Below are 16,755 nucleotides of genomic sequence, written 5' to 3'. Positions count from 1 at the left end.
CGACCTTTTTTTTTTTTTTTTTTTTTTTTGGATTTTGGTTTTAGTTTTTTTGTTTTGTTTTGTTTTGTTTTTGTACTGGGGGTTGAACACAGGGGTACTTAACCACTGATCCCCACCCTCCGTCCCCAGTGGGTTTTTGTTGTTGTTGTTGCTTGTTTGTTTTTTAATTTTGAAACGGAGTCTTAACTAAGTTGCTGAGAGTGCCCTCTTGCATTCATCCTACCTCAACCTCCCCAGGCTGTTGGCTTACAGGCCTCTGCCCACCCCACCTGGAAAAAGGGAGGTTTTGAAAGAGTTAATGGTTAAATCATGTTCTTACCCTTTTGGACATTTAACTGTTATCAGTGACATGGATACTAATGTCCAGGGCTAGCAACAGCATTAAAACCCCAGAGTAATCACTTGTGCCACCCATAAGCTCAGCAATATTGCCTAGCTAAGCATCAGTCAGGAGATCAGAGTCTCAGCATTCTCTGAGTTCCATTTCTGGAGGTAGAATCTCTGAGTCTTAGAATTAGGAAGGACTTAAGAAATCAGGAAGTTAGCATTAAATTAGATGGAAATAGACTTTCAGAACATAAAGTTACAACAAATATATAAAGTAAGAACTTATAGAAAAAGAGAAAAATGTGCCAAAACTACGTGAACAAGGAAGCTTTAAACAGGTCTCAAGGACAGAAAGATTTTGAATAATTGGCTTAGTTGGCTAAGAGAGTCCACTATATATAGAAACCCGCGCCCAAAAGATATGAAATTGTAATGCTTCTAAATATACCACCACTACCCCTATTTTGAGACAGGGTCTCACTAAGTTGTCCAGGCTGACCTCAAACTTGGAATCCTCCTGCCTTATCATCCTTCTGAGCAGCTGGGATTTATAGGTATGCACTACCATGCCAGGCCTTAGAAAACAAATTCCTAAAAGTAGAAATCATAACAGGTCACATCCTATTAATATATTGCAAAAAGCCTGAAATTAACAGTGAAAAACTTTCTCCTTCAAAAAAGAAAACACTAACCCCCCAACATTGTTAAGCCATTTTTAAAATAGCCCTTAGGTTACAGAAATAAACAGAACACTACACTACATTCTATGGGATTTAACCAAAACCTTCTTTAGAAAAAATTCATAGCCTTACACATTTTAAAAGTAAGCACCCAATTCATAAAACCAGAAGCATACAAAATAAACCAGAAGAGTATATGAAGAAATTAACAAGGTTAAAAATAGATTCTAATGAATTCTCACTTAAACAAACATAGGAAGCCAGGTACACAGGCACATGTCTGTAGTTCCAGCAGCTCAGGAGGCTGAGGATCAGGAGTTCAAAACTTCAGCAACTTGGAAAGGCCCTAAGAACTCAGTTGAATAAAATATTTTAAAAGGGCTGGACATGTGCTTCAGTGGTAAAGTACCCCTGGGTTCAATACCTGGTACCAAAACAACAACAACAAAAAAAAAAGTAGGAGCTGAGGGTATAGCTCAGGGATACAGAACAAGTCCAAAGCCCTGGGTTTGATCTCTAGTACCACCAAAAGGAAAAGAAAATTTAATTTTTGAGTTTAAGCCAAGTAAAAGTGAAAAATCCAAGAAAACATGAATAATTTTTTAGGAAAATATAAACAGTCAAAATTGAGGCACAGAGTTAAAAAAAATCTTGTATAAATCAGTATTAGAAAGAAATTGAAGATCACCAAAGATATGCAAACTTGCTGGGTGCAATGATGCACACCTATAATGCCAGCAACAGGAGGCTGAGGCAGGAGGATTGCAAGTTCAAGGCCAGCCTTAACAACTTAATAAGGCCCTAAGCAACTTAGCAAGACCCTGTCTCAAAATAAAAAATAAAAAGGGGTATAGATATAGCTCAGTGGTAAAGTGCCCCTGGGTTCAATCCCTAGTACCAAAAATAGATTCAGAGTTCATGCCCACATATCTCCCATATTCTTGTGTGAGTTTAGATCTGAGTTCCTCTTTAAGGGAGACAAATCTTATTGAAGAGTTTTGTGGTATACTTAAAATTCCATATTAAGTTGGGGGGGGACAAAATTTAGGTTTGATTTTGTTCTTATTAAGCCAATTTATTAAATATCAAGCATGATGTTAAGTGGTTATGGGGGAGATATATACATAATAACAGACAAAACTATCTAAAATTTTTTTGTTCTATGATGAATGGGTTATAGAAGTCAGGGAAGAAATTTAAAAATTTTTAGACTCAGCCAGGTACAGTGGCATTCGCCTGTAATCCCAGCAGCTTGGGAGGCTGAGGCAAGAGGATTGTGAGTTGAAAGCCAGTCTCAGCAAAAGTGAGGTGCTAAGCAACGGGGTGAGCCCTGTCTCTAAATAAAATACAAAATACAGGCTTGGTGGCAGAGCCCTTGCCTAGCACATGTGAGACACTGGGTTTGATTCTTAGCACCACATAAAAATAAACAAAATAAAGGCATTTTGTCCATCTACAACTACAATAAAATAAAATAAAATACAAAATAGGGCTATGGAGGTGGCTCAGTGGTGAAGTGCCCCTGAGTTCAATCCCTGGTACAAAAAAAAAAAAAAAATTCTTAGACTCAAATGAGAATAGTGATATAATATACCAGAACCTTTGGGATGCTGTGAAGGTGGTTCTAAGAGGAAAGTTGATAGATATGCGTTCCTACATTAAAAAATCAGAAAGATCCCAAATCAACAACCTAATGATACATCTCAAAGCTCTTGAAAAAGAAAAATAAACCAATTCCCAAACCAGTAGAAGAAAAGAAATAATTGAGAGCCAAAATCAACGAACCAAGATCAATGAGCAATATAAAGGATGAATGAAGAAAAGAGTTGGTTCTTTGAAAAGATAAGCAAGATTGATAAGCTGTTAGCCAAGCTAACCAAAAGAAAAAGAAGATTCAAATTAATAAAATTACAGATGAAAATGGAGATATCACCACAGATCATAGAAATCCAGCAAATCATTAGGGACTATCTTGAAAATATTTTCCAAAAATTTGGAAAACCTAGAAGAAATGGATACTTTTCTAGACAAATATGATCTGCCAAAATTGAATCAAGAGGACATAGAAAACCTAAATAGACCAATAATTTGTAATGAGATAGAAGGAGCAATAAAATTCTTCCAACAAAGAAAAACACAGGACAAGATGGATTCTCAGCTGAATTGTATCAGGCCTTTAAACAATACCTAATACCAATGCTTCTCAAATTTTTCCATAAAATAGAAAGGGATGAAACACTTCCAAATATATTCTGTGAAGCTAGTATAACACTTATACCAAAACCATATAAGGCACATCAAGGAAAGAAAACTACAGACCAATATCTCTGATGACCTTAATAGTTAATAAAATATTAGCAAATTGCATTCAACAACATATTAAGAAGACTGTACATCATGACTAAGTTGGTTTTATTCCAGATGCAAAGATGGTTTAACATATACAAATCAATAAATGTAATTCATCACATAAATAGAATTAAAGACAAAAATCATGTATTCATCTTGATAGATACAGAGATGTCCTTTGACAAAATTCAGCACTCATTTCATGATAAAGCATTAAAAAAAATAATGAATAGAAGGAACCTACCTCAACATTATAAAGGCTATGTGTGAAAAGCCCAAAACCAATCTTATAATAAATGGGGAAAAGCTAAAAAAGCATTTCCTTTAAAATCTGGAACAAGTCAAGAATGTCTACTCTCTCCACTCCTATTTAATATAGTGCTAGAAATTCTAACCAGCGCAATTAGGCAAGAGAAGGAAATAAAAGGAATAAAAATAGGAAAGGAAGTAGTCAAATTGTCACTGTTTGCAGACAGTATGATCCTATACTTAATCCAAAAAAAAATCCACCAAAAGACTGTTAGAGCTAATAAACAAATAATTAGTTTTCTCAGCACCAATTGTTAAAAAGGCTGTTTTCTCTAATGTATGTTTTGGCACCTTTGTTGAGGATCAGATGACTATAGATGTGTAGGTTTGTCTCTGTGTCTTGTATTCTGTACCACTGGTCTACGTGTTACAAAATAAGCATACAAATATCCATAGCTTTCCTATATGCCAACAATGAATTTTCTGAGAAAGAAATTAGGAAACAATTCCATTTACAACAGCTTAAAAAAAAAAAAAACAACCCTGGGAATAAATCTAACCAATGAAGTGAAAGACCTCCACAATGAAAACTATAGAACATTGAAGAAAGAAATTGAAGCCCTCAGAAGGTAGAAAGACTTCCCATATTCATAAATAGGCAGAATTAATATTGTTTAAATGACCGTACTACCAAAAGCAATATGCAGATTCAAAGCAATTCTCCTCGATATACCAATGACTTCTTCACAGAACTAGAAAAAAACACTCCTGATTTCATTTGTAAGAACACGACCAAGAATAGCTAAAGCATTCTTTGTCAAAAAAGCAATGCTGGGGGCTAGAGCTGTGGCTCAGTGGTAGAGCACTTGCCTAGCATGTGTGAGGCACTGGGTTCAATTCTCAGCACCACATATAAATAAATGAATAAAATAAAGGTCCATCAACATCTAAAAAGAAAAATTTAAAAATAAATAAATGAATAAAGCAATGCTGGAAGCATCATTATACCTGATTTCAAATTATACTACAGAGCTATAGTAACAAAATTGTATGGTATTAGATAAAAAACAGACATATAGACCAGTGGTACAGAATAGAAGACATAGAGACAAACACACACAGATGCAGACATCTGATTCTTGATTAAAGTGCCAGAAACATACACTGGAAAAAAGACAGCCTTTTAAAGAAATGGTGCTAGGAAAACTTACTATCCATATGAGGAAGAATGAAACTAGACTCTTATCTCTCACTCTGCACAAAAATCAACTCAAAATGGATCAAAGACCTAGGAATTAGACCAGAAACTATGCAACTCCGAGAAGAAAATGTAAGATCAATTCTACAATACATAGGCGCAGACAGTGACTTTCTCAACAGGACCCCTAAAGCTCAGGAAATAATGCCAAGAGTTAATACATGGGATGGGATAAAATTTAAAAGCTTCTATGCAGCAAGGAAACAATTAGGAATGTGAAGAGAGAATCTACAGAATGGGGGAAAAAATCTTTCCTAGCTACTGTTCTGACAGAGGATTAATAATATAGAGAGCTCAAAAAACTTTACACCACACACACACAAAATAACCCGTTTAATAATGGGCAAATGAATTAAACACTTCTCAAAGGAAGAAATACAAATGGACAACAAATGCATGAAAAATGTTCAGCATCATTAGCAATTAGGGAAATGCAATCAAAACTACACTGAGATTTCATCTCACATCAGGCAGAATGGCAGTCATCAAAAATACAAATAATAATAAATATTGGAAAGGATGTGGAGAAAAAGGTATACTTTTACACAGTTGGTTGGACTATAAATTAGAACAACCACTATGGAAATCAGTATGGAGATTCCAAAAAAGACTAGGCGTGGAACCACCATGTGACCCAGATACACCATTCCGTGGTATTTATCCTAAAGAATTTAAAGTCAGCACACTGTGGATACATGCATACCTGGGTTTGTAGCAGCCCAATCCACAGTAGCCAAACTATGGAACCAGCTTAGGTGTTCTTCAATAAATGAACAGATAAAGAAAATGTGATGTATATCTACACAGTGGAGTTTTTTTCAGCCATTAATAAAAATGAAATTATGTCATTTATAGGGAAATTCATGGAACTAGAGAGCCATATGTTAAGCAAAATAAGCCAAACTCAGAAAGTCTAGGGTCGAATGTTTTCTCTCATATGTGGAAGCTACAGAGGGAAAAGGAAAACAAAGTGGGGAGGGTGGGGATCTCATGAAAATCAAAGGGGGATCAGTAGAGGAAGTTTGGGGTGGAAGGCAGGAGGGAAGGAAAGAAGTGCTAGAGAGTGATATCGGACAAATTGTATTGTGATATTGTGTGTATGTATGAATATGTAACAAATCCCATGATTATGTACAATGATAATGTACCAATAAAAAGGGGGGAAAGAAAAAATTTTTGTTCTAGGAAGGGGAAATATATTTGCATGATATGGGACTGAAAAGTAGGAAGAAAGTTCCAAACTGAAAGAAACATTGTTTTGATGACAAGAGACCCTTTTTTTTTTTTTTTTACTATTTTTTTTTTCCATGTGGAATCATTAGCAGTAAGGAGATATGTAGCTCTAGAGACAAAATTGCTAGCTGGATGGGGAGGACTTTGCTGCTGACATCCCCTTTAAAGAACAAGGTCAGAAGAGGGGGCCCAGGAGAGAGTGGTTGTTTTGATCTTTGACATTTCATAAACAGGTACTGAGCTATGATCATAGCTAAACTGGAAAACTGGATTATTTAGCTAGTTTTCTTTCACAGCTGGTCTATAATCTTTCTTTAGGAAATATATTGTATTTTACTCCTGATGGTACAGTCAGTGCCTAGAACCAAAAAACTACTCAATAAATGGATTTGTGGTTGTAATGTGTTTTAACCTTGCCCAAGCCTGCAAAGTAGGCCAAATATATAATAGGGTTTCTTTTGTCTTCCCAGCTGAAGAGTCAGGACATTTCAGATTTAACAGCAGTTGAAAGGGAAGACTCATCATTACTTACTCCTACGGCCAAAAAATTGAAAATAGATACCAAAGAAAAGAAAGAGAAGAAGCAGAAAGTGGATGAAGATGAGATTCAAAAGATGCAGTAAGTCCCTTTCCAACCATTCCCATTTCAAGGCTCTAACATGACCACACAAATTCAATAATTTTTTGGCCTTTAAAAATGTTTTTTTCCTTTTTTAGATTTTTAAAAAAGGCAATTAATGTATTATAGAAAATATAAATAAAATTAAAAAATATTTTCTTACCACCATGAGATATATACTGCTAATATTATATGTATGCTATATTTCCTATGTATATATTCCATAAATAAAATTAAATAATTTATTTTTCAAACACAAATACTATGATGGGTTTTTTAAATTTACTTATTTATTTTTTAGTTGTAGATGGACACAAACTTTATTTTATTTGTTTTTATTTTTATGTGGTCCCAGGGATCAAACCCAGTGCCTCATTCATGCTAGAAAGCTCTCTCCCACTGAGCCATAAACCCCGGCCCCTATGATGTTTTTGACATTATAAATGGTGAATGTTTTTCATGTCAGTAATCAAAACATGTAGTTTATAATGTTCTTCAAAAAACTATTATAGCTGGGTGTTGTAGCTCATGCCTATAATCCCAGTGTCTTGGAAGGCTGAGGCAGGAGGATCTGAGTTCAAAGCCAGCCTCAGCAATTTAGCAAGGCCCTAAGCAACTCAGCAAGACACTATCTCTAAATAAAATATAAAAAAATGTTGGGGATGTGGCTCAGTGATTAACTACCTCTGGGATCAATTCCTGGTACCAAAAAAAAAGAACTATTATAGCCAGGCATGGTGGTATGTGCCTATAATCTCAGCCACTCTGGAAGCTGAAGGTTGCAAGTTTGAGGCCAGCCTCAGCAACTTAGCAGGGCCCTAAGCAATTTAGTGGAATCTTATCTCAAAAAATAAAATGGGCTGAGGATGTAGCTCAGTGGTAAAGTTCCCCTGACTTTAATCCCTAGTATAAAAAAATCTATAGTTTCTGACTGAAATAGTATGAGCTCATTGTAAATAACTCAGAAAATACAAAAACAGAAAAAAGTGCCCATAAGCCTACCACCCAGGGTTTATTCTAAGCATACATACACACAACATTGGGTTTAATATTTGTACATATATGTTTCAGATATTTTTTGCATTTGACTGGTAGAGCTCAATATTTTTATGTCAGTAATTATGCCCATAAATCATCTTTTTTTTTTTTTTTTTTTTTTTTTGACATACTAGGGATTGAACATAGGAAAACTCTACCACTGAGCTACACTTTTTTAGTTTTTCATTTTGAGGCAAGGTCTCACTAAATTGCCCAGACTGGTCTCAAATTTGCAATCCTCCTGCCTCAGCCTCTCAAGTAGCTGGGATTACAGGCATGCACCATCACACCTATCATGTGTTATCATTTTTAATAGTTGAAGTCTATTCCATTGTGTGGATGAATCATAATTTAACCAATCCTTATAATCATTTTGTTTGGGTTATTTTTTTTTCCTTTTGACAACACTGTGATGTATCCTTGGACACATTGTTGCATATTTTTCTATTACTCTCTAAGATAAACTCCTAAAAGTATAATTGATAGTTCAAACATATGAAAATTTTTCAGACTTTCTATACATATTTTCAAATTTTTAAAAAATGTTTTCTTGCTGGGCGCAGTGGCACACGCCTATAATCTCAGCAGTTCAGGAGGCTGAGAGAGGAGAATCATGAGTTCAAAGCCAGCCTCAGCAAAAGTGAGGCACTAAACAACTCAGTGAGACCCTATCTCTAAATAAAATACAAAATAGAGCTGGGGGTGTGGCTTAGTGGTTGAGTCCCCCTGAGTTCAATCCCTGGTACTCACCCTCCAAAAAAAAAAAAAAAAAATGTTTTCTTGCCAGGAGCAATGGCACAGACCTGTAATCTCAGCGATTTGGGAAGCTGAGACAGGAGGATCAAGAGTTCAAAGCCAAACTCAGCAACTTAGCAAAGCCCTAAGCAATTTGGTGAGACCCTGTCTCAAAATAAAAATTTAAAAAATGGGGTGAGGGGCTGGGGATGTGGTTCAGTGGTTAAGTGACCCTGGGTTCAATTCTCAGTACCAATAATAATAGTAATAATAAATTTAAAAAATAAAAAAAATGTTTTATCATTTTTAATTTCCTTAGTTAATAGTGAAGGATATTTTTTTCTCCATATTATTAGCCTATGATATTTTTGTAAACTTCCTGTTCATTTCCTAAAATTGATTTGGCCATTTATGTATTAAGAGTATTAATTGCTTTCTAATATTTTGTAAATATTTTTCTCCTAAACTGGGTATGGCAGTATGTGCCTGTAATCCCAGCTGCTCTGGAGGCTTAAGTCAGGAAGATTGCAAGTTTGAGACCAGCCTAGACAACTGAGCAAGGCTGTCTCAAAAATAAATATGAAGGGAAAATAAATAAATAATTTTAAAAGGATTTAAATTAAAAAATGAATAAATAAATAAGAAGGGGTTGGGATATAGCTCGGTGGTAAAGGGCCCCCCTGAGTTCAGTCCCCAGTATTAAAAAAAAAAAAAAAAATTCTTGTAAATCAGTTAGTGTTGAAAATACTGGTTTGAATATGAGTTTATACATTAAATATTTACCATCAATGTGAAATGCTGTAAAGTGGAATTAGAGAGTCTAAAGCTGAAATCACCGTATATCTAGTATGAGACAGTGATCCTACATCATTAAGTTTAAAACGAGATTGTTTCACACTTTGTCAAGTTCCTTAGTAATAGAAATGTTTTAATTCTGTTTTTTATAAGTACCAAGACTAATGCCATTGACTCCTTGAGAATTTATTTCTTCATGTCCAAAACTTGTTTTTTTGTTCCTAGATTTTTTAGTGGTGCTTTATAGTTGTACATCATGATGGGATTTGTTATTCACATATTCATACATGTACACAATGTAAAAACATAATTGGGCCAATATCACTCCCCAGCACTTCCCCCTATCTCCCACCTCTGATCCCTTTCCTTACTGACCTCCCTTTGATTTTTATGAGATTCCCTCCTCCCACCCCTATCTTTCTTTTTATTTTCCCTCGGTAGCTTCCACATATGAGAAAAAATATAAAACCCTTGACTTTTTGAGTTTGGCTTATTTTGCTTAACATAATGGAGAGATGCGTTTTTATTGATTTAATATCTTCAGCATTCATTCTTAGTAGCCAATTTAATTACTTGAATCTTTGTCTAGAATCCTGGTTTCTTCCTTTTCTGAGGAGCAGCTGAACCGATATGAAATGTATCGCCGGTCAGCTTTCCCTAAGGCGGCCATTAAAAGGGTAAGGATGAACCACCACCCTTCATCTCCACACGTCAAAACTAAACCAGGCTCAATAGCTATGACCCTCAGCATTTTGAAGCAACATATTAAGCAAACTGGTGGATTAATTAGGCAGGAAAATAAAAATAACATACCCTTCAATTATGTGATCAGTTCCAGTTTTGTAAGCCAGGGAGCATAGAGAGCAAGTCATAACATACATGAATCTTTGTCTCAATTTTAGCATGCCACCTTTAGTAAACACTTTTTCAGTACAAAGCTGTTTTTTATTGGTACTGTATTCCAAAGCCAGTCCTTGACTATCTTAATTAGTTTTGTCCTTTTTTTAAGCTGATCCAGTCCATCACTGGCACCTCTGTGTCCCAGAATGTTGTTATTGCTATGTCTGGTATTTCCAAGGTTTTCGTCGGGGAGGTGGTTGAAGAAGGTGAGTAGTGTTGGTTACATGTACAGGACTGTACCTGTGTTAGTCTTATTTTCAAGAACATTTACACTGAGGAACTTACCAAAGTACCCGTGGGAGTTAATTTGCATTGGAAGTTCACTATACTGGAAGCCTTATATTCAGTAGAGCTTGACCACTATTTCTTAAAAGTTCAAATACTAGGGGTCAAGGAATCATCTAGGAAACACCTCTCCCTGATTCCTGTTCTTAACCCAGGGTGACAGAAGCAGATGTTGTATTATTCACATGCAGACCTCGTTTCTGCTGCCAAAAATATACAAAAAGAGCAGTCACCAGAACTGAGCAGTGTAGCGTGGTAAGTTATCCCTGATTTTGTCACCCCTGGGAACTGCTTTTTTCTATCAAGCTAAAAACCTGGCTACTTCCCATTGCTCATCTCTAGCTCATGACATCTTTCTTTAAGCAGGAGATGTTTTAAACGGTTGCCTATGATAAAGCTCAGTATGGGACATTATACTAAAGGAACATGATATACTTGGTCGCATTCTCTTCAGAATGGAAAATGTTAGTAAGCCTAAGAAGGGTTACCAGGAATTAAAGACTCTGGAGGATTTTGTGGTGAATGAGTAAGTTCTCGTGTGATAATGAAGCTTTCCCCTTTCCCTTTTTAGCGCTGGATGTGTGTGAGAAGTGGGGAGAAATGCCACCACTACAACCCAAACACATGAGGGAGGCAGTTCGGAGGTTAAAGTCAAAGGGGCAAATCCCCAACTCGAAGCACAAAAAAATTATCTTCTTCTAGACCAAAGCCTGGAAAAGCCAATTATGGACAGGAGTACTGGTTCCAGACTTCCTGTTATGTGAGACTCTCAGCCCTGGTGCTTTGGTATCTGTCCTCCAAGGAATCCATGATGATTTTAATGTCTTTCTCCCATCTTGTTTCTGTCACACCTAGAAGGCATGTGGCCTGCTTCATACTTGCCTTGACTAAATTTTGGAACCTCTTACAGCATTTTGAGGTATTTAACTGTCTCTTGGCTAGTTGGAAGAGAAGTGTATGAGCCTTCTGCATCTTCTGGAAAGGGGAGCTGCTTTCAGAGAGAGAAAACCTTTCCAAGAGAACTTTGATGGTTTCACATTGAAGCCTAAATTTGCTGAGACTTGGCTTATGTCTGGTTTTAAGTAGATGAAACAACCGAAACTTTTGACTTACAATTCTCTACTGTGAAGGACACAGTGATTACAGGAGTAGTGGAATAATTTGTGCTTGTTAATATTTAAGATTCTCCTGTGGATTTTGGTGAGTGATCATTAAATTTTTTCAACTTGCTGTATGTGTATTCATTTTGTATCAAGCTGATTGGAATGGGAATAAATTCATCACTTTGGGGTTTTTTTGGTGTCCAAATAAAACTGGTCTTGACTTTTTTGTGAAAATTTGTGAGCCCTTCCCATTTTCTATTAGAACCAGTATAATTTTTAAATCATGCAAGAGTACTTCAAACACTGTTAAAAAAAAAAACATGTAAGAAAGCCCATGTGAATCAGACTCCTATAAACAGGTATGCCACAAACAATATCGTTTAATAAGTTTAATATGCTTTTTTTTTTTTCCAGATGGTTCACAGAACCAGTACACTCAGGGTTTGATTAGATGTTGCAACATTAAAATTTCCCAATACTGACCAGGATTCCAGTTTGTTGCATACATTCTCATTGTTTTCCTCAAACAGAGGGGAATGGAGCGAGTGACCTTTCCTTGACAGTGATTAGCAGTAATAAGGCCACTGTATGTACTTGGCAATCCCCCAGAATTCTTTACATCTACCGTTCAGTGTCATAGGGAGAAGGATTTTGAGGCTGTTGTCTTTCAAAGCTTTCCTGAGCATGACTTTAAGATTCCAATTCTGTTTAGCACCCTGAGTGGGGGAAACAGCTTGAACTTATGAACTGGGACACATTTGACTTTTAGTATCTTACATTAAAAACTCACGGCTTTAAGCACATACTTAGCCAGTGAAGACATTTCTTCACAAAGAAATGCTACAAGTCAGGCTAAATCTTGACTAAAAATGAATAAACTGAGTAAAAAGACGTCTTTCCACTCTAACAGGAAATTTTTTTTAAACAGTTATAGGAACTTTACCTATCACCATTAGAGATATTGGATAAGCTGAAACGATAAATAACAAGTAAGGAAAATCAAAGTCCGGCCACTTAGCAAGGCCTCACTATTGCAGGTTGTCCGAGTGTTTCCCCTAGTGCCACAGGAAACAAAATACTTTCCATAATATCTACTGTGCTATCCTACCAGAAATGAATGGAATATTCCTGTTCTGGCTGGGGGAACAATGAGGCAGAAGGCCCTAGTCTCTGAAAGGATGGTACATCACACCCGAGTCTCTGAAACAGTTAATGGGGGGAAAATCCCTAGTGTAAAGGTTTGAAATGGAAAGTTCCCATCTGGCAATACTTCAAACTATCTTCTACCACTCTGTTTCCCGCTAAGGAAGAATTAGTGTGCATTAGTTAAGTGGAAGCATTTAAGTTATGGGGTATGTTGGGGGAGGGTTATCCCTTGTATATTCCACATAGATACCATGCTTTCAGAACCATGGAAAAGGAGACACAAAGGTTGAGGCCATGGCAAAATGAAGGTCAAATGAAATATACAGCAAAAAGCAGCCATCACGTGAATAGAACCACTCCTGTCTTAAAATCAAAATCTAAGTTAATTATTCCAGTGAGTTGAAAACAATTTGAGATTGCCAATCGTCCCTGCAGCCCAGTGAAGAGGATTTACACTCTAGTCTGTGTGCCCTAAAGCTTATCCCCAGTTCCTGCATGTAAACAAGAAATCTTGATGATCACAGATAATATAGTTGTTCCACAGCTGAAATGATGATGTGCAGTAGCCAAAGCCTCTGAGGGATGGTGGTGCTATCCTCCCGACATTTTCTTGAGGTACTGTTATTTCTGGTTCAGTCTTGCAGTTCCAAAGCAGAAAGCATAATGAGTTCAAAAGGGCTGACACTACTTTTTCCTTGTTATTTTCTTTTGAACTTATTCTGAAGATTACCACTAGGTCATACTTCATTATGAAAAGGTTATCATCACCCAATGAATAAGAGTATAAAGTTACACAAGATAATTTTTACTAAAATTCCAACGAATAATGAATCCTACCACATTTTCTTGAGGGGTAATTTCAAGACAATGGCCCAAGCTGCCACATAAGTCAGAAATTCTAAGACTCCATTTATCACATGGACAAGAATTCCAGACTCCTTCAGAGAACCCAGAAAACACACAGCTCTGGCCATTAAGAGGTCAGCCTTGGTACTTGCTGGATGTGTTTCTACTTTAAGCTTAAGGCAAAGGTATACCAAGCAATGCCTACTAGACACATCTTTGCATGGAGGGATGCCAGAGGAATATGGAGGGCAAGGCAGGAAGCAGAGAAAGAGAATCAGAATGTGATTTTAAATGACTTCAGGGGAGCCTGAGGTTGAATAATTCTATTTTCTGGCTACTGAATCTCATCCCTCTAGTTTCCTCCAAGAACATCAGAAATGCACACTTGAGAGGACTAGTGATCTACTCAGCTCAACGTCCTGCCCTTGAAAAAAGCACTACAGGGACTTTGAGGAGGGATGTCACCTCTCAGTTGTTGATCACAGAACAGCCCCAGTTTCACATCATTCCCTTTGGGGGACAATCGTACAGGGATTCCTTTTAAGCCTTCTGCATTCACACTTAGATTCTGCAGGTGACCCTTCTTAAAACAATCAGGTTTCCCAATTCTTTTAACCAAGGTGATGAGGCAGAGCCTTAAAGCTAGAATTTCAGGACTGGATCCTTGCTCCCGCCTGGATATGTGAGCAAACACTCTGTTTTCATTCTTGTTGAACACAGTCCACATCTTAAAAGATGTGTCATGCAGAATATTTTTGCTATTCTCTGGACCTTTCCTCCCTTCACCATATCCTTGATAAATAAGGTCTCTAGAGATACACAGATCATTTAAGATGTACCCACAGTCTGCATGAGGTACAGTGGTGTTTGCACCCCTTCCTGGTCATGCTGAGGAGCTAGGCTCGGGCCACTGTAGCACATCGATCCCCGGCTCAGCAGTGCTTTGCTGGCGTTCCTGAGCTCACCGCCCCATCAACTGAACATTCTTCAGAAACCCATTTCCTCACACTGGCTGTGCCAAACCTCACTTGACACTTTTTTGAGTATTCACAGCCCTGCTAGTTGTGATCTGTCCATGACTTTGTGAGGGTTTGTTGTCGTCTGTCTCCATCTCTTCTGGTCTACCTTTTATCGTATGGAAGCGGCAACATTTTATTGCATTGTCAAGACCTACATTTAGGTCGTTTATAAGAATCTTAACACTGAACCAATCACTGACCCTTAGGAAACTTCCCCTGCTAACATTCTCTCCAGAAAAATGTTTCTTTAGTCCCAAGTCTTTAATTTCTGTCCCAAGAATGACAAATTCCCACAATCTGATAGTAACTGATATTTTAAAATTTGCCTTAGTGGAGAAATTTAACTAAAGTCCTTAAAAGTCTCAACAAATTAGATCTTGTTCCCATGTTTCTTTTTATCCTCAAAAAACCAGAGTATATAAATCAAGCATGATTTCCTATAAAAGAAACCATTTACTTCTCTTCCAATAGGTTATGTTCAATTAAGAATTCAGTGATATCACTACTTCATTATTTTACCATCTTGTTAAATCAAGGTGAGTTAGCTGATACTTCTGTCAAATTGACACAGCCTGAACCATACCACAGAGGTATGGATGAAGGCAGAGTTTTGAAGAATTAGGAAAGGGAAATCCAGATATATCGAAGGGGGGTTTTGCTGCTGCTGCTGCTGCTGTTGTTTTTTACTTACATCAAAATTACATGATTTTTAAAAGCCATAGTAATAGAGGGGAGTGAGAGGCAACAGGTTGAGATGTTTATGTTAATTACGATTTAAACACATTTTCAGTTCCCAAATGACCAAGTGCTCAGGTGAGCAAAATCAGGATGCTGGGAAAGAAGATGACCATGAACCTCAGGAAGACAGAGGAGTTGACTTCTCAGGTGCAACTGCAGAAGAGGGGCAGGAGCCTGGAGGGCTCCCATATTTACCGTACCTCATCTTGCCCTCACCCTAGCTCAGAGTGAACATTTTTTTCTTGATTTAAATTTCAAATAAATTATGTTACAGAAAGGAAAGATGATATGGCTTAGTCACAACTGCTGTTTACTTTCTTCCACAGCATCACAATGATGAAATTACAACAAAAGGAAGCTTGACCCTGAAAAATTTGATTGTAACATCTGCCAAGTTGATCTGAGCCTGATTCCCATTCCAAAGCAGGCAGAGTCCGGGTCTCCCTTATTCTTGTGCCTCTCTACCCACCCTCCCCTTGCTGAGCTATTTCCTGTTCTCTTCCACTATAAAGTTCTGGTCAACAACTTTTCAGGTCTGCTGCAGGAAGCTCTGGGACACGAGATCTTTGGTGGGTCTGTGGGTGGCTGAGGAAATGGGTACTTTCAATTGTTCACACAGGCTGTGAAGGAAGCAAAAATCTCCACCATGAAACCAAGAAATGAAATGGCCCTACCGTGTGGAGAAGATTCCACCTAGTGTGCAGAAGGCCAAAAGGCTTTAGCTTTATACAGGCAACAAATGATGCTTGAGCCACGTACAAAGCGACCCCAGTTTCCTGGGATGCAGTCAAGCTTTGCCCTATCCTCTATCCAAGCTAGAAAAGCTAGCGGAAAGTGCACCCAGGAGGCGTGCACAGAGCACACCCGGTCCCTCTTGCATCCTCAGCGGATCATTCCAGTGCTGGAAGACGCCCTCTGTCCCAGGTGGTGCTACTGCTGGTGATCTCTTCTCTCCTTGGCACAGACGGCTGAGCCTCTGCTATCAGAGCTCAAAGAGGGGGTTATATTTCCTAATCTCCTGAAGAAGTTTCTCTTTATCCTGGTTAGCACTGGCCAATGCTTGTTTAGTTTCTATAAGTTCTTTTTGTAGGGTAGGCAGTTCATTCACCTGAGGAATAATAAGCAGTTCACAGTTAATGAATATGGTAATATCACCTTGCAATAATAGCCAGTAAAGATAGCAGGAAGGAAGAATTCAAGCAGAAAAATCCACAGGCCAAGTCACTGATCAAGAGACCTCAGCCAGATCTCCTCCAAGAACCTAACTCCCTTTTCAGCGTCCATCAGTTCAGGGACAACAACCACTCGCCTCCAGCTCCTGGCTTACGTCCTCTGGCCAGCAATTCCAGAAGCTGCTGCTAGGGGACAGGAGAACGAACCACCCAGGTGCTCACAACATAAGCAAGCTTTTCAGCCCTCTGGCTTTTCTTAACTT

General features: G+C 37.7%; 2 protein-coding genes and 1 long non-coding RNA gene across 3 annotated transcripts in view; 1 reads left to right on the top strand and 2 right to left on the bottom strand.

Annotated features, from left to right (window-relative positions):
- Positions 1-5,103, bottom strand: part of LOC125617422 — a 12,199-nt gene extending 7,096 nt beyond the window's left edge. Inside the window, exon 1 of the long non-coding RNA XR_007348406.1 lies at positions 4,614-5,103. This is a non-coding gene — a long non-coding RNA (uncharacterized LOC125617422). The remainder of the gene's footprint in view (positions 1-4,613) is intronic.
- A 1,384-nt stretch (positions 5,104-6,487) lies between these two features.
- On the top strand, positions 6,488-11,698 carry Taf11 (TATA-box binding protein associated factor 11). Its single transcript, XM_015487580.2, has 4 exons — positions 6,488-6,715; positions 9,873-9,960; positions 10,293-10,389; positions 11,040-11,698. Exons 1-4 carry the CDS (start codon positions 6,711-6,713, stop codon positions 11,168-11,170), a joined length of 321 nt encoding a protein of 106 aa, XP_015343066.1. The 5' UTR covers positions 6,488-6,710; the 3' UTR covers positions 11,171-11,698.
- Positions 11,699-11,933: 235 nt separating this feature from the next.
- Positions 11,934-16,755, bottom strand: part of Bltp3a (bridge-like lipid transfer protein family member 3A) — a 46,988-nt gene continuing 42,166 nt past the window's right edge. Inside the window, exon 20 of the mRNA XM_048805718.1 lies at positions 11,934-16,428. Coding sequence (XP_048661675.1) covers positions 16,303-16,428 — 126 coding nt within the window. The 3' untranslated portion in view covers positions 11,934-16,302. The remainder of the gene's footprint in view (positions 16,429-16,755) is intronic.

Source organism: Marmota marmota, unplaced genomic scaffold (genome assembly GCF_001458135.2).
Source record: "Marmota marmota marmota unplaced genomic scaffold, marMar, whole genome shotgun sequence".
In the NCBI taxonomy this organism is placed as follows: domain Eukaryota; kingdom Metazoa; phylum Chordata; class Mammalia; order Rodentia; family Sciuridae; genus Marmota; species Marmota marmota.
This window is presented reverse-complemented; position numbering and strand designations above follow the sequence as displayed.